Genomic DNA, 26,000 nt, shown 5'->3' on the forward strand with positions numbered 1-26,000 from the left:
TATCCTTATACTTCCTAAAATACAGTTCTCACAACTAAAATAAATATAATATTCCGGATGTGATCTGACTAGGGCAGAGTACAAGAAAATTAGCACTTTCTTAATTCTGGACATATTTCTTTTATTGCAGCCTAACATTACAAAAGTTTTAGAGGGGAACTGGATGCCATATTACATTGTTAAGGTACATTGAGTCTATTTTTCCTTTTGGGCATTTTTCTGATTAATTAGTCTCTAGTTATGCTTCCCGTTGTATTTGTATAGCTGATTTTTTGAACTCCAGTATAAGACTACATTTACCCCAATTACATTTCATCTCTTAGAGTCAGTGGAATGTTCTAATTTGTTGTGGATCCTAACTCTGTCATCCAGGGTGTTGGCTACTCCTCCTAGCTTTGTGTCATCAGCAAATTTGTGTAATTGTGCCATCAATACCTCTATCGAAGCCTTCATTAGACATGTTAAATTGCACAGGGCGAAGCAGAGATCCATGGGACACTCCACTGGAGATCTCTTTTTCCAAGGAAACATCAAACAAAAAATAACTAGTCTGGATCTGGCCATTCAACCAGTTTTGAACACTATATCATTGCTTAGCCCACAATTCTCTATTCTGTCCACCTCCAGAAAAAGAACTGATGAAGGTTGAATGCAAATTAAAGCATATTATTTTTCAATTTATTTTTTCATAGCTTTTTGTCTGTGTTTTCATTTGCAACATGACTAAGATGGAAATATGTTTTATATGGTTACACATGTATAACCTATATTAAATCATTTGCCCTCTCAGAGAGGGAGGAAGAGAATTTGAAATCCAAACTTTTAGAAAAATGAATGTTAAAAATTTTTATATGTGATAGGGGAAAAATGAAATAGTTTTTAAAAATTCAAAAAGACTTTACCAAATGCCCTGTTAAAATTTAGGAAAACTATATTTACAACATTTTCCGGACCTAATAGATTAATAATAAAAATGTCAAAAAAAAAGGATACAAGACTGGGCTGACATGATCTGTTTCTGCTGAACCTATGCTGGTTCTCTGTGGTTGATACTTCCCTTTGTAGATGATCACTAGTCATCCTTTTAATAACTTATTCTATACTTTGGCCAAGATTCAAAGTCAAGTTCACTGGCCTGTGGTTTGCAGCTTCTATTCTCTATCCTTTTTAAAGAATTGGAAGGACATTTGCCCTTTCCCAATCCTGTGGTACTCTGCTATTCTCCATGATCATTCAAAGGTCAAGTAATCACATCTGTCAGTTTTTTTGTACGTCTTTGAAAAAGGTGCATCCCATGAGAGACATTTTCCAGGCATAGGTCTCATATCATCAAATCTATTGACGACATATTTCTTTTCTTGCCTTAGGATTTCAAGTTCAACTTCTTGTTAACTATATTTTGTCAATTTGTGTATAAATGTATATATAGCTACATGTATATACATACACACACACATAGGCATATATGTATATCTGGTTTTCTTGTTAATGGCTGCTTTCTACGATTTTGTGTCTTGGAAATTTTTTAGTATCTCTAATTCTTCCTTCTTCTTATACTACAGTTAGTCTACAATGATGGGCAGTTTCCTCCTTCCTCTTTCTTTTTCATTTTAGAGCTTAAGTTTGTATTTTAGAGACTCTAGAGAAATACATACTTGAAAGTCCTTGTTAGGTGCATTCTGTTCCTGGGTCAGGAGCCCATTATCTCTGTGTTTGAAATAGCAGTTCAGAAATCCAAGTTCTATTGTCAGACACCATTTTCTTAACCAGCCCCAGAACACTTTTGTCATAAATGCCCCTGCCCTGTGGTTAGGCTTTGCACTATGGACATAAAACATTTGCCTGGAAAATATGGAAATTAATTTTAGGGCTGGGACTTTATACTGCTCTTGAGTCAAAATCAATAGAGGGAATTTTACCATCACTCATGGCCACTATTTCTGTGTTATCAAGAGTTCATAGTTTACTCTACTGAAGGAGAAGGTAAAAGAATTCAGCTGGATAAAGAAGAAAACGAATTAGGAAATGGACCAAACCAGAAATATCTCTTAGCCTCCAACAATTTCCATACCAGCAACAGGAATCTGTGTTTTAAGTGCTTATTTGGTTGAATACATCCATATTGTGGTCCTTCATTATAGATTGTCCCAGTGGGGTCAAAGAAAGGCACATAGCCATCCTTGCCGGTACAGAGGTAGACTTTCTCCAGCTGCAGTTTGTAAGCTGAGTTGAGGTTCTGCTCAGGATTCCAAAGTACACGGCCATAGAGGATCTGACCTATAAAGATGGGGAGGCAGGAACAAGGTCAAGATTTGAGTATAGGAGAGAAAATAATAGTGGGAGGAGGTTGAGTTATACAGGGTAGAGTGATTTTAGATATTTGCACAATACCATATTGGGCTTCTAATGTTTTCACAAGCTTTATCTCATTGGTCTTAAAACACACTGAAGAAGTAGAAAGAAGGCAGGCATTGAGAGACTGAGTGATTTACTTGAGTTTATTCAGTGAGTTCTTGGCAAAGGCTGGTTTGGATCTTACTGCTAATCACTGCCAGGAGCTGTACCAGATGTACTACCTTGGGTTGAATCAATAGAAAGGAAGAATGTCTGGCCAAAACCTAGAGGAATCATAGGTCTAGATTTGGAAGGTGACTGAGAAACCACCTAGTTCAGCAGTTCTCCAAGTTTGGTTCATGTACCCATTGGACTCTTATAGAGGGTCCAAGAGATTAAAAGTAATTCATGATGTTATTTGCCTATTAAAATACTTCTCCATTTTCTAACTTCATATCTGTGTGTAGACCAGATTTTCTTCTTATATTTCAACCACAACAACATATCATGACAGAATGAATAAAGAAACAGATTTGAGAATCCAGCTGTCTTTTATTAAACCAGAAATTACAGAGATTTGCAAAAGTATATAAAAAAAGTCATACTTCATGCTAATTTTGTTTTGGAAAATACGGTTATTTTTTCTAAAAAGTTTTATTTATCTTGAGATGCAATGGGCTTGTTATTACTATATTACGGTATTGCTAATAATATTGTTGTAATAAATATTATATATTATGGTTTAAATGAATGAATGAATATTTAAAAATTTATCAGCATTACTTCTTCATGTTAAATATGAAAGACATAACCCACATAAACAAAAGCTCTCTGGGGTATTCAATCATTTTTAAGAGTGCGAAAAAGTCCTGAGGCCAAAAACTTTGATGACCACTATTCTTGCCCAATCCTCTCACTTTGAAAATGAGTAAATTGCAGCCTGGGGAAGTTAAGTAACCTATTAGGAGTAATAAAGACCTTAGAGAAGGGTAGGATTTGATCCAGGTCTCCTCACTCCAGAATCAGTGTTTTTTCCTGCTATCCTATGATTCTGTAGCCTCAGTAGAACCACACTTTGGGGAATTTATGCTGAGGATGTCAAAGTGAAAGCTCATGTAAAGAGACATCTATCTTGTTTTTCTGCCTTTTTCTCTTGAGATCCAGGTATAGCTAGGATAGTCTTACCTTTTGAAAAAGCCCCTTTGTAATCCATTTCTGCCAGAGACATGTCAGATGTGCTAGGGTCCATCAGGAACACTTTCTCATTGTTGCATAGCTGAAACTCAGTGTTGAGTGAATAGACAACTGGCACTGGGCGGTTAGTCTGCTGGAATGCAATAGGTATCAAAAATCTAAATGAAGGAGAGAAGGAAGCATTCCATGAAGGCGTGGATCATGTTTCATGTAAGTCTGTCTTCATTACACACTGAGCATGGAGGACCAAGACGGTATGAAAACTGGTAGAAAGAGCTCAGGGAAGTTGTGTGTCCTTTCTTCTCAAAGAGGACCATGGCATGAGGAAGGTGATGCTGTGACTTACAAGTTATTTGGATTTAAGTGAGGCAGGGCTGTGCAAAGCCACCAGCCTCACTTTCTCCTCCAGAGCCATCTACGTCCAGTGGCCAGACATAAATCAAAATGACTGGAGATGGCCCTGGATGCAGTGGGAAGCCTTGGCCTTTTAAAGCTAAGGTCTTCAACCCAACTCACTTTGACTGAAGCAACACCCATTCAGTGATTAAGGCTAGTTAAGATTGTCATTTGTCCTTCATTCTAGAAGAGGACCATGACAGCAGGAAGATGATGCCGTGACTTTCAAGTGATTTGGATTTAAGTGAGGGAGGGCTGTGCAAGGTCACCAGTCTCTTTTTTACCTCCAGAGCCATCTGGGTCCAGTGGCCAGATACAGATCAAAAGAGAAGACTTGGGGGGGGGGGGGGAGGAAGGGAAAAAGCATTTATTAAGTGCCTACAGTATGCCAAGCATTGTGCTTTACAAATATCTCATTTCATCATCACATCAATCCTATGAGGTAGACGCTATTATTATCCCCATTTTACATTTGAGGGAACTAACATAAATGAGGTTAAGTGACTTGCCTAGGGTAACACAGCTAAGAATATAAGGCTGGATTTGGACTCTGCCGTTCTTGGCTCCAGGCCCAGTGAATACTTGATAACTAGCTGATAACTGTCTTAAAGTTGTTGAAAGGCTATAACATAAAAGAAGACTTGTTTTGTTTGGAGCCAGAGATAAGATCTAAGAACTCTGGGTAGAGGGCATACAGAGGCAGATTTCAGCTCAACATAAGGAAAATTTTCCTAACAATCCCACCTATCCAACAGTGAATTAATGTAGAAATATTCCTAGTCATTGAAGGTCTGCCACCAGAAGTTAGATGACCAGGCTACTGAGCCTTTCTCCCCCTGGGGAAGATAAATGGCGCTATTCAGTAACTGGCATGAGTCTTGAGGCAGAGTTGACCTGGATGAGGATTGGTGGGTGAGTACCTCAAACATGCCTCACTACTCAATAGCCAAATCCGTCCTTAGGATTCCATCAACCCCTGCCTTGGCCATTAGGCAGGACCAGGAAGGAGCCTATTTTCTGACCTGGTTCAAACAACCTTTTTCCTTAGACATTAACAATCAAATCAACATTCCCATTATTATCATGAAAGGTATGACAATCTATTTACTTAAGTAAGCCCTGGGATTCTGAATTGTCACCTTTAATACTTCTTCAACTGTGGGTCACAACCCCATATCAGTTTTAAAAGTGCTAAAGGGGTCACAAGTGGAAAAAGTTTAAGAATCCCTGATCTAAGTCAAAAGTCCCTTCCCTGGACAGGTAAGACATTTTCAGAATTCTTGAGGTGGTACATTTGTAAGTGATGGATCGATCAAGGGTATACCTGCCTTTGCGTATGACTGAGGGGAGGTGGAGAAGTAAATCGTGGAAAGTGAGTAGGTTGAGATACTGAGCAGTTAAGGTGCTTGAAGGAGAGTCAATATGTATGCTGAAATCTCCTATTATGAGGACAGGCGTTGGAGAAGAATGAGATAATAATCCAGGTACTGAAGTCATTGCGGAAAGAAGGGGAGGTCTATAGACCACAAGTGTCAAACACATATCCCACAGGTCACATGTGGCCAGTGACACTCCTGACTGTGGCCTAAACAAGCTTACAATGTAATTGAGAAATATTTAACAAAATAAATGAAAATACAATAAAACATAGATGATGTTACTATGTGTTTTTCTAAGTCAATATGTGGCCTGCAGGGATCTTTAGTTAAGGTTTGGTGGCCACTCTCTCTATCTGAATTTGACACCATTGCTGCAGAAAATAATGACCAGGATTCTGACTGGGTAGAGGACATGGATTGTATGGTCCTCAAGGGAGGAGAGGTTACTGAGTGATCCGTCCTTACGTCTCAACCAAACTTTCTCTTCAAACTTTCCAACATACACTCAAAATTTCCCATGCTTTCCTTCCCAACAATTATTCTTTTCTCAAGTCTTAGAGATTTGTTTGTGAGAGCATGGGAATAACACATTGTTTAAATCAAAGACTTTTGGATTCCTTCACACTCCTGAAACCTTAATTAATACATAAAATAAATTAATCAGCATTCCTTCTTATGTGATACCTGAATAACAGATATCAAATTCACTCCTTAGGTCCTTCTCTCTACAGATGTTTTCAAAGCAGTCCCACCCCCATGCTCAGAGGGCTTCTGTATCACACTCTTGGCTGATAAAGAGTAGGCCAATGCATTTTCCCACCTTTCTGGAGCATGTGCTGTGCAGGGCAGTGGTTTGTCTCCAAGCTCAATCCACGGCTGTGTGGGCTGAACAGTACAAGGGATTAAGTAGATGGTGTACTCCCCTGAGTAGTCCTTCCTGGAAATATAAAAAGGAAGCCAGAGTTGATACAACAGAGATGGACCTCATCGAATAAAGAATTGTGCTTGAGGAATTCATGCACAGCAAATTCTGTGTAACCGACTATTGTTTTGACATTCAGACTATTGCTCAGAGATTCGAAAATAATACTTCTTCCATTTATTTGACTTTCTAGCATTAACAGATGAGAAAATAAAACTGTTCAAAATCTGAGAGGAAGGGAAAACACACATAGAGACACAAATTATGGCCTTTTTGTGGTTCTTGGTGAAAATTCCCTCATAATGGCAATTTTGTGTTTCTTATTGACTGAGAACACATTGTCAGAGGAGCTGCGGGTTAAGATAGTTTATATTTCCGAAGCCAAATTCATGAAAACAATGGTACAGAAGAGGTGTGACCATTGTTACTGACTGCTGTGTTTGGGGCAAGTTCTCTCTGATCTCACTCTTGGGGGTGGGGAGGGAGTGTCCAGGCTCACCATCTATCAGAGGACTATTCTGGGACACCCCCATCCCCACAGAGATGAAAACAAAAATTCCACTAGTCAGCCTGGTGTACTTGCCGCAACGGGTCCCTACTGGCAGGATGCTGCCTTCTATATCTCCTATGTACCTCATTACACCATTTCCTAATGGGATAAAAAATAAAAATAAAAACTTCTATCTATGGTCTGAGGCATAAATTTTGCAGAACAAAATCCTTTAATACAGAATAATATTTTATTTATACATACTTATATGACAATTCATAATATATATGAAAATAATAAAAAATAAAAACATCTGTAAAATTTGGATTCAGTCAAAAGATCACACTTAAGGATGGTTCCCCACCCTTGGACCAGGCCATAGAATTGGACATACCTTCTATTTATAAGTATCAAGAAAGGACTAATACAGCTTTGCAAAAAGTGTCACCGTTGTGGGACACAGCAGAGTCCAAATGAGAGGACTCCCCATATGGCAACATTTGCTGTAGAGTTTGTAACCATTTTGTGTGTCATAGACCCTTTGGGCAGTCTGGTGAAGCCTATAAATCCTCGTTCAGAATAATGTTTTTAAATGCATAAACTATATAGGATTACAAGGGGGAACTGACTTATACTGACATAGAATCCTATGGTTGGAAGGGACTTGGAGTAGAAGTTTGTACCCTCCCCCTCCCCTGCCTTGACACAGATGATCTAAGCTACTTAGAACATATGGTTTCCCTCCCATCCACTCACTCCCAATTGCTTCACTGCATATTTATTTCCTATGTACTTATCCACATATAGGTTGTTTCCTTCAGCATAGTGTAAGGCCCTTGAGAGCACAGTGCCCAGCACATAAGAGGTACTTAACCCGTATTTGTTGAGCCTGATTAAATGCTGCAGTATTCTAACTGGGATTCTTGTCAAGTCAAGTCAACAAATATTTAAGTGGCCAAGTTGTGCCAGTCAGATAGTCAATGCACACTTATTAAGTACCTCCTGTGTACCAGGCAAATTGTGCCAGTCAGTCAATGAACATTTACTAAGTGCCTATTATGTATCAGGTTAAGCATTGGGGACATAGAAGCAAACAAAAGAAAAGAAAAGAAAAGAAAAGAAAAGAAAAGAAAAGAAAAGAAAAGAAAAGAAAAGAAAAGAAAAGAAAAGAAAAGAAAGAAAAAAAGGCACCATCTCAAGGATCTCACAATCTAATAGAGAGACAAGATGCAAACCACTATGTTGTTTGTTCCGATCCAACTTTTCATGCTCCCATTTTGAGTTTTCTTGGCAAAGATACTGGAGCGGTTTGCCATTTCCTTCTCCAGCTCATTTTACAGATGAGGAAACTGAGGCACACAGGGTAAAGTGATTTACGCAGGGTCACACAGCTAGTAAGTGTCAGAGGCTGAATTCGAACTCAAGAAAATGAGCTTTCTTGACTCCATGCCTGTGCCAACTTTTCCAGATTCTTTCATTTGCCCAAAATCTCCTGCTGGACCATGGAAGTCTCATCCATGGAAGTCTCTTTTTAAATCCTCAAAATAATTCTTCTTTCCCCCACTCCTAAAAAAATAGCTGTAAACATCAGAAACCTACTCACCTGTTATAAGAACTAGTCGCTCTCCAGAGCTGATAGGGTGAATCAAAAGTCTGAGCACTCCACAAAAGTTGGAGATCAAACTCAATTCCTCCTAGGTGGTCTGGAGTCATTATAAAAGACTTCACATCAGGGAGCGTGTGGTGCTCCATGACAAAGTATCCTGTACCAAGAAAAGGAAAAAATCTCTCTGTATTATTGTAATGTCTTAGAAAGAAATACACTTTATGTCATCATAGACGCTAGGAGTTATGATGGGTGCTGGAATTTTATAGTAATTGTACAACTGTGTTAAATATTACTGCAAAACACATTCTTTCCAGAATTTAGAACGTTCCTCATTCTAGATGGAAAAATGGGACATCTCACCCCAGTCCATCACCCTTCAAATACTTACAGTGATCATAACTCTCATTATATGTACAAATAATATGAATATGCTTCACAAAGACGCTAATGAGATTAGTCATAGGTTGCTTGCCACTAAAATTTCTGTCATGGAATCTAATGAGTTTAAGGAATGTGTGGGCAGGAGTTTCATTTAAGATGTAAGTAACCATTAATCCTGAAGCCACCAAAGAATGTACAAACTTAAGCCAGTCCTGGAGTGGACCACTGTCCAGTAAGAGCTGTCAGATTCCTCACCCCTTAACATGCTAGGCTATGTTTGACAATAGGCATTAGGCCTGCTGAATTCCAGATGTACAGCATCTCAAAGAACTGTCTTCATCATCTCCATCCCAGACCTAGGTGAAAACTTAAGAAATACACCAGAACATTGCTCCTCTGTCTATTTGTCCTTTCCTTAGATTTCAAGAATTACCATTCCAACTCGGGAGTTGGAGAGGGCCCCCTAGTGAACATTACATGTCCTCTAGGACTATGTTACATTGCTTTTTTAGTTTCATTCTTTTTTCTCCACCCCTACCCCTCAATCTCTGCCTAGCACTCATTGTAGCCACAAAAGTAAGAAGGCAACAATTCATTTCTTGACAGTATCAGAAGGCACTGTCCTATTCACAAATGTAACACAGAGACAACATCACAAAAGGTCTTGTTACATAGATCAGCTGGGGTCAGGGATGACCACTAGGGTGGGCTGTTAGCATCTTTATTCTACTTGTGTTCCCATGCTTGTATGGGGCACTGATTTGGGGTGGTTAGGTTAGCTCTTATTTGTATAATAATATTGGACTCTCTGGTTGAAGGTCGAGTCACTCCTTGTCAATTTCATATTGGTTGAAATATCAACATAATATAAGCTTTGACTCTCAGAAAGGTCAAAGCTGCTTAATAATTCCATTTAGGATTATTCATAGCCTCATATAGAGCCTATATATAGCCTCAGGTTAAGAAGGACCATTTCATATGAAAGAGAATGAGTGATAAGACAAAAATCTCCATGCTAAGACACAACAGACACTACCTCTGAATTTGGCATGGGTCTTGAATTCGATGACCAGACGACCATCCTCTCGAATATAGATTCTTATTATCTGAAGCCTTGCCGAGAGCACACTTTCTGTCTGAATTCCTAGCGAGGTAAATGATACAAAACAACCAAAGGAAAATAAATGAAAACACTGGTTTACATTGGCTTTCCCCAAGGGATACATCTAAATTATGAAATGCTTAAGAGATAGACTGTATCTAAATCAACTGTAATATACTGTATCTATATATAGACTATGCAGTCTATCCAGAGATGAGCTCTAAGTTAACTTACTATGGTACAGGTGAAGGTTGCCATTACTAATTTTTGCTTCACTCTATATTTAACAAAATAAATGACTGACATACTGTACATTGACCCTGATATCATAATGTCATTTTGATATTCTTTAAGCATGAAAGAAAAACAACTTAATTTGTCCTCAGAAACTCACTCTTGCTAAAATGCTGTCTTTAGAACATCATGGTCCCCTTATTGCTGAGAAACAGCCTTCAGTCCATCCCATAGTCTAAAATATCTGATTCTCTATTATAATCTAGAGCATGGTAACAATCTGTACACCTTATTTTATTTCCCTCAAGGGCAATCCTTGAGAAGTTAGTACAAGCCTGACAACTAAATGGAGTACGCAGTGTGATCCAAAGAGAATCCAAAGATTCAAAGAGATCCAAAGAGATGCTTGACAAAGTCAAGCCGTGTATGAGCGATAGAATATTACTAAGTCACAGCTTAATGCTGGTGGGTTGAATCATGGTGCACAAAAGTTTCAATAACTGGATCATTGAGGGAAAAAGAAATGTTAAAATAGGAAAATTTCAGGTCTAACTCCAGGAAAACATTCATGGCCAAGTTCTATTAAAATGAAGTGGAATCAGCCTTGAGTGATGTCCTACTTTGATGACTCAGTATAATGGGGAAGGGAACTTGGGTATATGAAGGCCATTTGAGCAGAGTACAAGCTCCCACAGGGTCCTACTGAGCCAGAAAAGGTTCAAGTACTAACCCAGAGACCCAGACTGTATATCTCTGTCTGAAGACCAACTTAGTTAAACTAAGGGGCTCATTTCCAAAAGACTCACCACTAGGTGATGAATTTGTGTAGCCATTGCAACTCATGAAGATAATCTAAGGTGTAGAAAGGCTGCAACCTATGCTGGTGTTAAATATATGCACAGAGAGCACCATAAATTCCTGAAATTAGTGTAATTAGAGGAAATGGAAGTCCAGTGCTAATACTATCAAACAGAGGCAGAGACCAGCATCCAGCAGCTCCTGATGCTCTGAGGCATGTGAATTCCTGCGTGTGAAACCAGAAGAAAACAATGCTTTCTGGACTCTTCAGCAGGGTGGGCCAGGCTTCTGACACATTTTTCAATTGTGAGACATTTCTTGAGTTTTGAAGGCCACTCCCTTGCTCCAGCATCATACTTTGTCTCCAATTGTCAAGTCACAGAGGACGGATATCTTCTCATACAGAATTTATAGACCTCTGCGTCTGTGTGCAGGGAGATCACACATAACATGGTGGGCAGATTAAGACTTCCTATTTGGTATCAGGTAGTATTAGCTGGCCCTGGCATCTGATAACTGCTTTCCTGTATAGCTAGCTTCCCCTGGCACCTGACCAATGGGGATATTCTGTCTTTTCATGGCCTAGGCCTCTAGTGTACAGAAACTTGAGATTATTCCCTTGGACAATGCAGAAGGTGAATTGAAGAAAAGGTTTTGGCCCCTGTTAAAGACTGCTGGGTAAAGCCTTGTTAGCATCACTACGGTGAGAAGAGAAATGTGGGTACCTGTTCTCCAGAGAACAGTGTCATAGAAGAAAGAAAATTCCATTTCTGTGTGGTGATCAAGGGAGGCCCAGCCCCTGGGCGCTGTCACGTAGATGTACGACACATACAGGGGAACGTGGACTGTCAGGAATGACTGAGCAGAGTCTCTCACCTGCCAAAAAAGAAGGAGAACGGATTTGGTTTTGGAATAGTAGTGGAGGGGAGGAGAAGAAGTAAAATGGAAGCATAAATTCACATCCATCAGGCACAATGAAGTTACCAGGTATTTTGTAAATGTACAGGTAATGCCTCGATTTCACCTTTAGTAGGTTTCTGGGTTTTTTTTTACCCAAATGACCAAAGGGTTCAAAGCAAGAAAGATATACCACTATTTGACCTTTGGTAAGTTACTTAATCAATATCAATCAACTAATAAACATTTATTAAGCACCTACTGTATGCTGGTCACTGTGCTAAGTTCTTTGGGGCTCAGCTCTTTGTTTATAAAATGGGGGAGTTAGATGTGATGAGCTCTAGGGTCCTTCCTCGGTCTGTATCCTAATGATGAGGTAAATTCTCCCTCCATGTTAAGCTATTTCCTGATGGCTAGGTTAAGTCTCATTAATCTTATTCCCCCTCAATTACCTTGTAGTTAACTTGTAGATACTTTTATGTAGGGGTGTGTGTGTGTGTGTGTGTATATACATATATATATATATATATATATGCAAACACGTATGTATGTATGTGTATGTACACACACATGCATATACACATGTGTGTGCATATATATACACATACATACATATCTATATATGTATAAGGTGTCCACACCATAATTTGTCAGCTCCTTGTAGCCAAAGGACCATTTTATCCCTCCTCTCTATCCCCAGTGCCTAGCATGGTGTCCAAAACATAATATGTGCTTAGTAGATGACTGTTAGTCGATTTTAATAATGACAGCTACCATTTATATAGCCCTTATTATATGTAAAGTACTGTATTAAGTGCTTTACAATGATCTCATTTGATTTTCACAACAATCCTAAGAGGTAAGTAACATTATTATCCCCATTTTATAGATGAGGAAACTGAGGCAAACACAAGTTAAGTGACTTGCTCAAAGTCACACAACTAGTAAGGGTCTGAAACAGGATCTGAACTCAGGCCTTCTTTATAAGGTATGGGATTCAGAGTGGGATAATTTAGGATTTAGATTTAGACCATGTCCAATCTCCTAATTTTTATAGACAAGGAAGCTTACAAACATAAGTGATTTTAACACAGGTTCTCTAAGTCCAAATCCTTTACAGTAGACCACATTTTCTCATACCAGAAAGAACAAATGTCCTAACAAAGGGCTTATATCAATCACATTCAGAAAATACATTCTGATACAAGATACGGGACATCATGCATATGCTTGAGCCTGAATGCCATGTGTTGGTACATTGCCATTTCCTTCTCTAGGACAAGACTTTTACATATTCCACCTAAGAAATTTTCCAAGAAAGTACTCACTGAAGTGTGGAAATAAAATTCTATGTAATTTATCTTCTTATGCCATACATTTAGGTCAATTTTCCACGTTATTCAAGGCAAAAAGATTTCCTAATTAAGAAATGCCCCATTGGAAAAATTTAATGGAAAAGAAAATCCTACATCTCCTCCAGAGGCCTCAATGAACAAGAAATATTGTGTTAAATGTTATCACTTGATTTTTTGGCAAGGTCTTATTATATACTAATATGTCAATAGCATTCAGATTCTCTCGTGTCTCAAATTAGAAACGCTGAACATTCAGACCTCACAGAGATACTTCAAGGGAAGATTTATACGCCTGTTCAGTGCTTAAACCAATAAAAGTCAGAGAGAATGAGTCCCCTGTCCCGAGATACCTTTCACAACATCCCAGGTTGCCTGGAATTTAAGATTCGAGTGTAAAGCTTCTCACCAGCCTCTCCTGACTCTATATTAATTCCAAGATCCAGTTCAGAATTACTCATTCTGCTTTCCTCACACAGGCTCCAGCCTGCCTCAAGAGCCTAGTTATGTGTTTTTCTTTTCCTCCTTCCAGTAACTCACTTAGCCCTGATCTCGCTATGTCTAACACAACCCCATGATGACTGTCCCAAGAGGCTTAGCAGCTCTCTCCTCTATTTAACTGGTGAAATGATCCTGCCCTGGCAAGTATCTCTTCATAAACTCTCTAAATCTGTTATTGCTTGGATTAACTTTGGGTCAATTTGATTGGTTACCTCTTTTTTTTAAATATGCCTTGAATAGCTTTGTGGGCACCTTGTTGCTGGTTTATAGAGTGGAGAAAAAGAAAAAGGCCAGGTCTTTATCCTGGAGGGCCTGGGAACACATGATGTCTATCCAAAGAATATGAAGTTAGTTACAAGGGATGAGCGGTAAGAATGCTATTAGAAAGGTAATCTTAGTATTATACTGGGCAGAGACAAAGAAAGGTCGATTTCAAAAGTTGACAAAATGAGCTGACTGGTGATTTACCACAAGGATGCCAAGGTCAGGGCCTTCCTAGGCATATAACCCACCTTTTAAGATTCATACTCCAGGTATTTTTTTAATCAGGCCCAGGGGACTTCCTTAAGTTGTCCAGAATCATTAATATATTCTCCCTATCTAGGGATATAGCTATTCATTCAGTTTCTCCAACAACCAATGGGCACATAAAAAGTCTTCCATCTTGGTATGTCTGAAGTACACGCAGCATGCTATTAAAAGTTGCTTCCGTCAGAGGAGGAAAGTTCTAGCTGTTGCCTTGAACAATTTCTTATGATACTATTTCCTAATTAAACTCCTTGTTAAATACTTCTGAACAGTCCTTGTTAAATGCCTACTGTGTGCAAAGTACTGTGCTAGGGACTTGGGACACATTTAGGTAAGTAAGACCTATATTCCTTGTCCTCACAGAGCTTATAATTTAACTGGGAGGTCATAATAGCTATAAAACATTATGTGGTAGATAGAGCATTAGACTTGTTCAAATACTGCCTCTTATGTTTACCAGCTGTAGCATGACTTTTGAGTAACAACCACTCTGTGCCTCAGTTTCCTCATCTGGAAAATAAGTGGATTGGACTCTGGTGGTCTCTAAGGTCCCTTTCCAGCTCTAAAGCTATGTTGCTATGAACTATACAATATTAGGTGTAGCTAGGTGGTGCAGTGAACACCAGCCTTAGAGTCGGGAGAACTTCAGTTCAGATCTGACCTCAGAGACTTGACGCTTACTAGCTGTGTGACCTTGGGCAAGTCATTTTAGCCCAACTGCCTTGTCTCCCTCCTCCAAAAAAAATTGATAAAAAATATTTTTAGAAAGAAATATATAATACTGTATAAAAGAGTCATATAATACCCATAATGCAGAACAGAAGAGAACATTATAGATAGATTGCAAAGGGCTACATAAAAGTTGGAGGAAGACCTGGGATAGACTTTCGGTCAAAGGCTGGATGGGGGAATGTCCTGGAAATTGTAAATGGCCACAACCAGTGAAAACATTTATGACCATGAGTGACATGAGCATTGTAATGGTCATTTGGATGTGAATAAAAAGACCCATCTCATAGCTCCAAGAAGAACCGATAGTACATACTAAATTGGTGACATTAATGACCACCAAGTACGAGTATTTCAAGAATACCTATAACCACCAGCTCTGGATGAACATCCTTACTGGACATTAGTCAGGTGGTTCTGGATAACAACGTGGATCAGAGTTTGTTCTTTAGCCAAGGACTCCACTTAGGATGCTTAACTGTATGCAAAAAAAACTAATCTTAGGCAAAAATAATTCTGTGGGATAATGTGTTCCAAAGAAACACGTTGACGTCTTCGTACTCAGCAATGATGATGGTCAATGGACTGACATGCAAGGGAGTTAACAACACTGAAGCTTAAATACTGGTTCGCATCATCCTTGACCATCCAATGTACTTTTCAGACAGCAGAACAGGATGGCTGGTATATTGGAAAAAATCCCTGGATTTAGCATCAAAGGCCCTGGGTTTAAACCTCAAACCTGTCATTTTGGACAAGTAATAACCTCTCTAGATCTCAGTTTCATTATCTGTAAGTTGAGATAATTGTACAAGTATCTCTTCCAGCCCTCCATCTATGATTCTATGATCAGTTATAAAAATATGGAACCAAATGACCAATCGTGCTAGTATCAAGCTCTTTCCAGTAGAGGGCGGTGGTATACACAAAACGAGAAAAATCACCGTTGTACAAATGAAATGTTTTACTCTAATTAAAGATACTTTCCCTAAGTAATTCTTGTGTATTCCCTCTATGCGCTGCCCAAAGTCTGGCTGAAAAGTGTGAGCCATTACTGGAGAGCAAATAACACATTTAAAAAACTCATTCTGATTCCTCTGCTCAAGGAAGCCTTGGAAAAAATCTCCTTCACATGAACCCATTAGGCCATTCCCCCATTAGACCCAGCTCAGCTCCGCAGAAGCGGGGACATCCTGTGCCTGCCCTTGTTTGCCTCTTCTGTGACTTGGACTTCTGGCTACCAAGCATACAGTTGTCAACTGAATTAAATCCCAAACGCTTATTAAGCGCCTACTTTGTGCAAAGGCACTGAGGAAGGTGACAAAATAAGACGGTACCTCCACTCTTATGGAGATGACAATCTAGTGGGAGCCATGACAGACAAGAACAGCTATACCATCAATTAATTTGCGATAGACACCATATTATTGTGTCATCATGATGCAATGAACTGGGAGCCAGTAGTCCTGTGCTACAATCCAGGATCTGCTGCTTCCTAATTTTGCAACCCCAGCCACACAAGCCATTTTCTCAAGTTTCACTTTCTTCACTTTTAAGATGGGGATGAACAGCTGCATTTCTGACCTCAAAGGATTGTAAGGAAAGTATTCTGTAAGCTGAAAAGTGCCAAAGAAATGCAAGTTATTATAAGAGGCACATGTTTGTGTGCGTGTGTGTGTGTTTTGGGGGGATAAGCATTTATTAAGCACCTACTGTGTGCCAGGCATTGTACTAAAATCTATACAAATATCTCATTTGATCCTCATATCAACTCTGTGAGGAAGGTGCTGTTATTATCCCCATTTTATAGTAGAGGAAACTGAGGCGGACAGAGGTTAAGTGACTTTCCCAGCAACACACAGCTAGTAAGTGAGACTGAATTTGAACTCACACCTTCATGATTCCAGGCTCAGCACTCTGCATTATGACACCACCTAGCTGGCCTATATTATAGTAGAGTGCTGTGTGACATTGGGTATTATTGATGGGAAGCTTTTGCATTTTAAAACTTTTCTGTTTTTTGTGAGGTTTAGTAACATGGAAAAGAATGTGTTTTAACCATCCTCTCTCTGAAACACTTAGGCAATATAGAACAACAATTTTCAGGATGAGAGTGTGGTCCATAATCGAAAAAGTATCTAAGCACTTACTGTATATGTCCAGTTCTGTATAATATATACATATACATACACAAAAGAAATAAAAGGTAATTTCTGAGGGAGGCCCCAGCAGCTGGAGAAGCAGGAAAGGTTTTATGTTGGAACTGGAGCCTAAGCTAACTTTAAATGAAACCAGATTTTCTCAAAGGTGAGGATGAGAAGGGAGAACATTCTAGGGAGGGGTGATGGTCCAGACAAAGAATTTTTTTATATGGAAGTGGCCAAAAGGAGAAAATGTTGGTTCAATATCAGGAAAACCTTCTTTCTTTCTTTATGAGAAGACAGGCTGCCAGGGGAGGTAGGAGGTTCCTCCTCCCTGGAGGTCTTTGAGCAGAGGCCGGTCAGGTGTGTTACAACAGTGATAGATTCATGGGTGTATGGCTTGGACTGGTTGGTCGCTGAGATCCTGGACAACTCTCAGATTCTGTGACTCTGTAACTTTGTACACTGAACTACAGAGGCTGCACTCTCTGGTCTTCTCTTAGCTGGGGTGACTGATTGTCCTTAGCCTGAGAAACTCAGACTGTAGAACCCAAAAGAGACCATATAGGTCAACTTGGTTAGCACCACTCATTTAGAGCTGAGCAACTTGTGGTTCAGACAATTGTGATGGCACCAAATTCAACAATCAGTCAGTGGCAAACCTGAAACTTGGTCTAACATTCTTTCCTATGTTTTACTGCCTCCCATTTACAAAGTCTGTCCTCACCTTCCTTCCTTCCTCTCCTCCTCCCCTTCTGTTTCTCTCTTCTTTCATCTGTCTTCCTCCCATCTGCCCTTTCCTTTCCTGTTCCTTCCTTCTCTCCTCCCCTCCTTCTCCCTCTCTTCCTTTCCTCCCCCCTTCCTTTTTACCTTTCATCCTTCCTTTCTGATTCTTCTCTTTCTCTCCTTCCTCCCTTCCTTTTTACCTTTCGTCCTTCCTCTCTACTTCTCCTTCCTTCCTCCCTTCTTTCCTCTCTTCCCTCCTCCTTTTATCACATAGCCAGAAGGGAACCATCTCCAATCATTCTCACCTACATCTGGCCACTGGACCCAGATGACTCTGGAGGAGAAAGTGAGGCTGGTGACTCTGCACAGACTAGCTGGGGCGACTGATTGTCGCCTCACTTAAATCCACTTCACTTGCAAGTCATGGCATCACCTTCCTGACATCATGGTCCTCTTTGAGAATGAAGGACAAACCACAACAACACAGGTAGGAGGTATCAGGAGGTAAAACTCAAACTCAGTTGTCCCTGGCTCCAAGGTGTGCTCTCTACCCACTGCACCACATTGCCTTTCAAATATTTTATGAACAATAAGAAATGAGGGCAACACTTAGACAATTTCTGCCCATCTACCTTACTTGGTAGTTTTGGTCCATTTTATAAGAGTGATGTTCCCACGTTCATTACGTGCAAGGGGATATTATTCAGCCAGTGGAGAAAGAGCCAAAGTCCCTAGTGCAGATAAGATGGAGCCTTGGGTGCTCCATCATCATACCTGGATTTCGTCTGATAAGATGACTGAGGAGAGAAAACAAGGGGAGAGAGCTGTGGAAACACACCTGGAAGTCGGCGGTCACGGATCCCCCACAGACATCGATCAGTTCCGTCATGTCATAATAAGCATCAAAGGTCCATGTGCAGCTCTTGAGGTTGAGGTGTTTGTAGAGTTGGATGGTCTTGGCCTCCCTCACTGTGGGGTCAAACTGGTAAGGACGATCATAGCCCGGGCCCAGGGCGATGTTGTCATAGACGACTTCATCCAAGAATCCTGCTTCTGTGGGCGAGAAAAGGAGTCTGCCCTGATCCAAGGGAGCTTTATTAGGCAACAGTGTCAGAAGGGACCACTCAAGTCTTTCCTCCGCTATCTGGCTGACTATTAATAGCACAACGTGTGTACTTCAAACGTATTGGGGTAATGTATGCAAGCCTTGTTAAGTGCCCACTGCCATGTGTTAAATGCAGAGCTGGCTGCCAAAATAAACACGGGATTGGCTCATTTAATCCTTTAAGAGACAGCAGGAAGCTGGGAAGAGATGAAGAACAAATGATCTTGGGGAGAAGAAGGTAAAATTGGTTGCCTGATATGCAGACAGGAAACAATAAACAAACATGGCTCTCTCCTAACACCGAGCTGCCCACCCAGAGAGGTCAGCTGTGGGGTGTGATGCCTCAGGACTCAGTTACCAGGCAACAGAATGACAGTGGGGGAAATGCATAAATGAGGTAATTCAACTTTTTAAACACTGAATTTGTCAAAAAGCATTATTAGAAAGAGCAAGAAAAATGCCTTTTTGTGTCTGCTTTTATAGTTTCTGAAGGAAACATCTCAGAAATGGAAAGGACGTCAAAGGTCATCTAGTCAAACTTGAACCAAAATAACCTCAACAACATCATAACTATCAGGAAGGAAGGAAATAAGCATTCATTAATCATCTACTGAGTGCCAGGCTTTGTGCTAAGAGCTTTATAATTATCATCTGATTTGATCTTCATAACAATGGCACAACAACCCTGGGAGAAAGGTGCTATAGTTACTCCCATTTTACAGTTGGGGTAGACCAAGGTTAAGTGACTTGTCCAGGGTCACACAGCTAGGAAGGGCCTGTGACTGATTTGAACTCAGAGTTCATTGACTCCAGGTCCAGTGTTCTATATACTGTGCATTCATCAGCTTTTGAAAACATTTACTGAAGGATAACTCAGGGTCTCCCAATACAGCCCTGCTCAATTACAGATAACTCAAATTGTTAAGAATTTTCTTTCTTACATCTAGTCTGTAGCTGCTACTTTGTAGGTAAACACCAATCTCTACCCCCAGTTCTATTGTCTGGAGCCAAATAGAATAAGCTTAATCCTTTCTAGCACTTAGCCTCCAGTCTTGAGTCAAGCAAGCAGGATATTGGCTTTTCCTGGGCTTACCTGAGATACCTTTCAGATCCCCAATGGTGATGAGATTTGAGCAGACGTGTTGATGTCTGTAGATGGACTCCGATAAGAGAAAATGCACATTGTGTAATGGCATTGTCGAGATAAGAGGCAGCATGCCATCCTGGTGTGGGATCTGGACCGAAATGTGGATCCTGGGGAAAAGTCAATACAGACTAGGCTAAAGTCCAAATTTATTTTAGTTATAGTTAACGAGTATCACAACAGACTTTCCTCTTATAACCAACTTTTTATTTTCCCTTAAGAATGTCAAAAATGATCCCTAGCTATAAGTTCAAAGCTGGGTTTCATATGTAAAGATAATGTCTATACATATGAAATTCAGATTCTTTTAAGTATTCTCAACCTTCTGGAATTATAACAACATGAAATGCAAAGACTTTTTTTTCACTTTACTGGATGAAATTACTTTAATTTTTCTTTCTTATCAGAAAGAACTTGCCTCCCTATAGATTCAAGCCATTATGTAAATTCTGTTCATCTTAACATCATAGACCAAGAGCTAGATGAAATCTTAAGGACCGTATCTAGTGCAATCCTCCCATTTTACAGAGGACTAAGTGACTTGGTCAAGATTATCAGGTAACAAACATCAGAGTCAGAATCTGAACTGTGATCCTCTGACCACAGAGCTAGTACTCTTTTCACTGCATTAGACTGCCTTATATGATAAAGAATCTATCCATCCATCTCTCCTTCCCTCTCTCCCCCTTCTTCCCTTCTTTCCTTCCTCCCTCTCCCTCTCTTTCTTTTTCACCCTTTTTGTCTCTCTCTCTTTCCTCCTGTTTTTCCTTCTTCTTCCATCTCTCTCTGCCTTTCCCTTTCCCTGCCCCTCTCCATGAATTTTAGGATACCACCAAGCTCCTATATTGGGAATTCAGTTTTCTGCCACACATCTCACCTGACCTTTTACTCATTTTCTTCTCTCCCTGGAATGATCTCCTATTTCCCTTCTATCATTCTATGCCCTTTTGTCATGACTCATTTCCTCTTTGACTAAATAAATATCAACACTGAATTGTTGATCGAGAAGTTAGGATGCTGTGAGACCAAGAGAATATAAAGGAAAAACAGGTGTATCCTAGTAGCTAAAGAGGGATGTGTGTGCCTGGAATTCCAAGGGGATATTTTGGAGTATCTTAAAGCAAGCCCAGAGCTATCATTTGTCAATCTGGAGGCGAGGGAACTAGCCTGGGAGCAGCCATCAAGGGAACAGAGAAAAGATGCCTGATAGATGGAAAGAGAATGTCTCAGTGACATGGGAAAGTGAGCCAGACATGGTAGTTCAGTGGGAGAATTGTTTCTCATACTGTGTGTAGACATGACCAGAAAGGTCATTTGTTAGTTTATTATAGGACAAGTTAGGAGCTGGGAAGCCCCTACTCCCGGGCTTGGCCTCGTAAAAAGTCATGTGTGGGAGCTGGACTGTGACTTGGTTGCTTTGCCTCCTAATATCTCCTAGGTGTTCAGGAGGACTAGCAGCTCTGGGGTGAGGGATTACTGAGCCCTTTTTAGGGCTATCATCTACCTTTTGTGAACACCTGATTCACCCAACTCTCACCCGTGGCTCCAAGAAGCTATAAAATGCACAGTAAACCATCCCAACAAACAGCTATATCACATTAAGGGTAACTGACAGGTCTCAAACCAGTAGGTAAGTTAGATAGGATTCTACCCCAAGCATGGGAACACTTTCCCCAATGGAATGGGTGGATGAGAACAATGTGTTCCAACCGCCATGAAGGTGGCTGAAGCAGGCTCTATGGAACTTTCAGACTTTGGTCAGGCATGGAAAATGCCAAGGTCATCCACTGCATCCTGGGCCATCAGCAGTCATCCTCTGTCCTGCCACTGGACTTGGATAACTCAGGAAGAGACAGTGAGGCTGAAGATTTTGCACAACTTTGTCTCACTTAAATCCAATTCATGCACAAGTTAAGACATCTGGTCTTCTTTGAAAACAGAGCACAAAAAACACAAAACACTAGGAGTACGTGAGGGATGAGGAAAAGATTGTAAGAGCAGGTTCTGTCTGGTAGCATATCAGAGTCAAGGGCTTTAGGGCTCTTCCTCGTTTTTTGTTTGGGAAAGGACTACCACAGGAAAGGGGGAAAGGTTATGAGCGCCAGAACACATTGCCTTGAGCATTTTTCTACAGCGATCATTGATCAGTCACATCTGACTCTGTGACCCCATCCGGGCTTTTCTTGACAAAGATACTGGAGTGCTTTACCATGTCCTTCTCTAGCATAGCATTTGTACTATAGCACAATTCATTTGATTATAATCTCTTGATGTTCCTCTTATGTTTATAAACACATTGTTTATACAAACTGTCACTGTTTATTTTGTCATTCAGCTTGATTATAAGCCATTGAAAACAGATGAACATTCTTGAGTAGGTTTCCCAGTACAATACCCTGCACAAAACTGTTTAATACTGTGTAGTACAATATTTACTGTTCTGTAGTACAAGATGCTAACCAGAAGACTGACTAAAACCCTATCATTTTAGTCCTTGAAAGAATCTCCGAAGCCCTGTGTCTAACCCCTCATTTTATGGATAGGAAGTCTATAAAAGTTGAAAGACACCTCTTCAAACTCCTCTTCAAACACCTCTTCAAACCTTTCTTCAGCACAGAGTTGCCTCAGTTTAACAAAAAGTGTTTGTTGAACCGAGCCAGAACCAAAAGGAGATTGTCTTTGTGATTTGCATTAATTTTTGGTCACTGGTTTTCCATGACCAAATGCAAAATCTGAGTAGGCTTCCTCAGAGCAGCAAAAGCTCCAGGCTCAGCCCACCTTTTCCAGCTGGTAGCATCTGTTTATGTAGTGGTTCCTGGGATCTTTTCTCTTTATCCTTTTTTTCCAACTTGAGTAACTGGAGAAGGTGGAATAAACTGGTGGAAGTTACGTATGACTGTAGGGATTTCCTAGAGTAACTGATGAGGCCTCTGGAGATTTTGCTCTCACCTTTCACAGAGAAGGTGGCACCAACAGTTTGGACCAAGTTTACACTCTTGTTCTTGACTGAGAAATTGGTGGACGAGGGGGTCTTAATATATTGATGCATGGAAAAGGAAGAGGTTGGAGAGGATAAAAAATTCTCATTCCCTTTACTCACTTTAACCATCAGGAAGCAACAGGGCCAATACAGGGCATGTGATGGGGAGGGAAAGACTCTATTAGAGAAGGAAGGGAGGATTTCATGTTGGGGTTCCCTCTCCCTCCATCATTCCCTCAAGGCTTGGCCATCTGGTCTGATAGGTATTCAGACAAAGTGAAGGCAAAACCTTGAACTGCTAGCATTTTGAACCATTTAATGATATTTTCCTCATGTAAGATGAAAACAGAAACCCCGATGTCCCCTTCTTCCTTGACTGCCAACAATCTCCCCTTCCTGTGGCTCTTTTCTTTCTTTTTGCAGTTTTTCACTTGCCAGGCCCCCACATTTGCGTGAAGACCTTGCAGTGGACACCCGCCATTTTTAAAAAGTAAGAAAGAGCAAGCTTTGTCTTCAGATAGGCCTAATACATCTACAGGGCCCTAGGATGCTGCTGCTGGTGCTTGCCACTAAGGAAGGAATGTGGATAAGGAGGGTTTGGGTCTCCTTGGCACCCAGACTAGTTCCAGTATTGAGAAACATCACAGCATAAAGGAAAGTAGAGTCAGAAAGGCTGGCTTGGTGTTGGCTCTCATCCTTCAGGGGATATGAACCCAGGGAAGGCACTAATTCTCTCTGAGCCTAGGTTATACATCTATAAAATGGTGATGATAATAAAATATGAGAAGGAAAAGTTGTAGTAGTAGTAGTAGTAGTAGCAGCAGCAGCAGCAGCAGCAGCAGCAGCAGCAGCAGCAGCAGCAGCAGCAGCAGCAGCAGCAGTAGTACTCATGCTATATACCTTACAGGGCTAGCAAAAAGGAAGTGCTTTGTAAACCTTAAAGTTTTATATATAAATGTGAGTTATCATTGTTTACAATAGAACTTTACAGGGATGCACTAACTTCTCTGGGATCAGCTCATGTCTGCACATAAACATACTGCAATATCTAATGGATATTTACCACATGTAAGGAATGCTTGAAGTATCTCTGATTATAAAAGGAAATATAGGCCAGGCAAATAGATTCTGTTTTCTGTTCCTCACATGTCACTTCCTCTCTCTCATCACCACGCTTTTTCCCAGGCTGTTCCCCCTGCCTGGGGTGCACTCTTTCCTCTCCTCAGCCTCTTAGAATCTCTAATTCCTTTCAAAGTTTGGCTCAAACACCATCTCTTATGTAAGGTTTTTCCTGATCCCAATATTAGTACCTCTTTGCTGAAATGCCCTTTTCTTTATTTTGGACATACTTCAAGGAAAACACTCCTCCAAACTCAGGGCATTTTCTCTGGTTGTTCCCCCATACCTGGAATACCCTCCCTTCTCGTCTCTGCCACCTGACATCCCTGGCTTCCTTCAAGTCCCACCACTGTCAGGAGGCTTTTCCCAGTCCCTTAATCCTGCTGTCTTCCCTCCACTGTATCCTATAGATGGCTTATGTATCTTGTATATAACAAATATAGCTGTTTGCATGTCATCTCCCCCATTAGATTGTGAGTACCCGGAGAGCTGGGGTTGTCTTTTACCATTCCCTAGCATTTAGCACATAGTAGGTACTTCATAAGTAGTTACTTCCTGACTGATAGGAACCTCCTCTTATGGAATATAAGCTTCCTGAGGTCAGGGATTGTTTCATTTTTGTCTTTGCATTCCCAGCATCGCGCCCAGTGCCCACAACATAATAGGTACTTTAAACAAATACTCTCTCATTGATTAAAAATGCAGACACATAAATACTTAGTAATGATGGTGTTGCACGAAACACTAGAAAGGGCCAGACTTGACCAAACCTCTCCCTGGGGAAAGTGATCGCTGGCTGACCTGTTGGGATGCTCCTTATGCTTGACATCAAGGTATTTCAGGGTAGCGATGAAGGACTGTGCTTGGAAGCCTCTGGCAGTCCCAGCCACAACAGGGGTGTGACAGATGGCACTGTCTGTCCCTATGGTAACAATGTTACTTCTCAAGGGCATCCCCAAGTGCCCTGCCTTGTCCACAGCCTTGGCCACACAGCGTACATGGAACCTCCGGCTGAAGTAGATACTGTCCAGCACCTGCAAGGGAACAAGACTGCAGCTGAACCAGATCTGCTAAGCCATGCTGAATTAATTTATAACCAGCTCTGAACCTTGTAGCCGCTTGGGCAGCTCCCAGAGATCTTATCCTGGGCAACCTTCAAAGACTTCTAGAATTGACAGAGTTGGTGTTTTCAGGCACTGTGTTCAGCATAAGGGTTTCTCAAAGCCTCATTCCAATCACAGGGTACAGTGGCTAACGCTCACTGCTGCCATGGACATGTTCACCACGAGCCTTGCAGGAGTGCGAACAATGTTCATATTTGAAATTCAGAATGTAGCTGCTGCCATCCTTTTTGACATCAAGTCATTTTATCAGGTGTTTCTGAATTTGCTGGCAGGCATGCTCCAGGACATGGCTTTTTTTCTGTCCTGAACTCCTTGGATAGTCTGGTGAAGCCTGTGGATCTCTTCTCTGAATATTATGCTTTTTAAAAGCATGAGATAAAATACACAGAACCCTATGTATGTATAATATAATACAATTAATAATATATAATTAATGCAACATAACATAATATGACATAATGACATGATATATAATATATATGATATGGTAGTATGTAATCTATATTACATGCTTCATATGTAATATTATAATATAGTCCTATGTATATGGTTGTCTGTACAAAGGCAACTACTTACATTGAAATACAGATATCAAAATATTAAAAAAGTCAAGTTCAAGCTAAGAACACCTGCTCTAGGAAGAAAAAACCCTCATATTTTCATGGGCTAGAGATAAATTTTAAAGACTTTACTGAAATTCATTAACAGCTATTGATTTGTTCACTTAAAAAGGATCAGTTGTTATCTTGCTTCAAGATGGCAGACTCAGTTACAAATTGCATTTGTTGCCCTATTAATAACGAGCCAAATTTGGC

General features: G+C 40.4%; 1 protein-coding gene across 3 annotated transcripts in view; it reads right to left on the minus strand.

Moving 5' to 3' along the window:
• FRAS1 (Fraser extracellular matrix complex subunit 1) overlaps positions 1-26,000 on the minus strand; it is a 469,972-nt gene that overhangs the window by 7,828 nt on the left and 436,144 nt on the right. For all 3 annotated transcript variants that reach the window (XM_072623600.1, XM_072623599.1, XM_072623598.1), the window contains 9 exons: positions 24,863-25,095; positions 19,912-20,072; positions 18,552-18,766; positions 11,565-11,715; positions 9,742-9,849; positions 8,319-8,478; positions 6,124-6,240; positions 3,520-3,686; positions 2,072-2,277 (listed from right to left, as the gene is read on the minus strand). In XM_072623600.1, coding sequence (XP_072479701.1) covers positions 2,072-2,277; positions 3,520-3,686; positions 6,124-6,240; positions 8,319-8,478; positions 9,742-9,849; positions 11,565-11,715; positions 18,552-18,766; positions 19,912-20,072; positions 24,863-25,095 — 1,518 coding nt within the window. The remainder of the gene's footprint in view (positions 1-2,071; positions 2,278-3,519; positions 3,687-6,123; positions 6,241-8,318; positions 8,479-9,741; positions 9,850-11,564; positions 11,716-18,551; positions 18,767-19,911; positions 20,073-24,862; positions 25,096-26,000) is intronic.

The sequence above is a fragment of the Notamacropus eugenii genome, chromosome 7 (assembly GCF_028372415.1).
Source record: "Notamacropus eugenii isolate mMacEug1 chromosome 7, mMacEug1.pri_v2, whole genome shotgun sequence".
NCBI classification, from domain to species: domain Eukaryota; kingdom Metazoa; phylum Chordata; class Mammalia; order Diprotodontia; family Macropodidae; genus Notamacropus; species Notamacropus eugenii.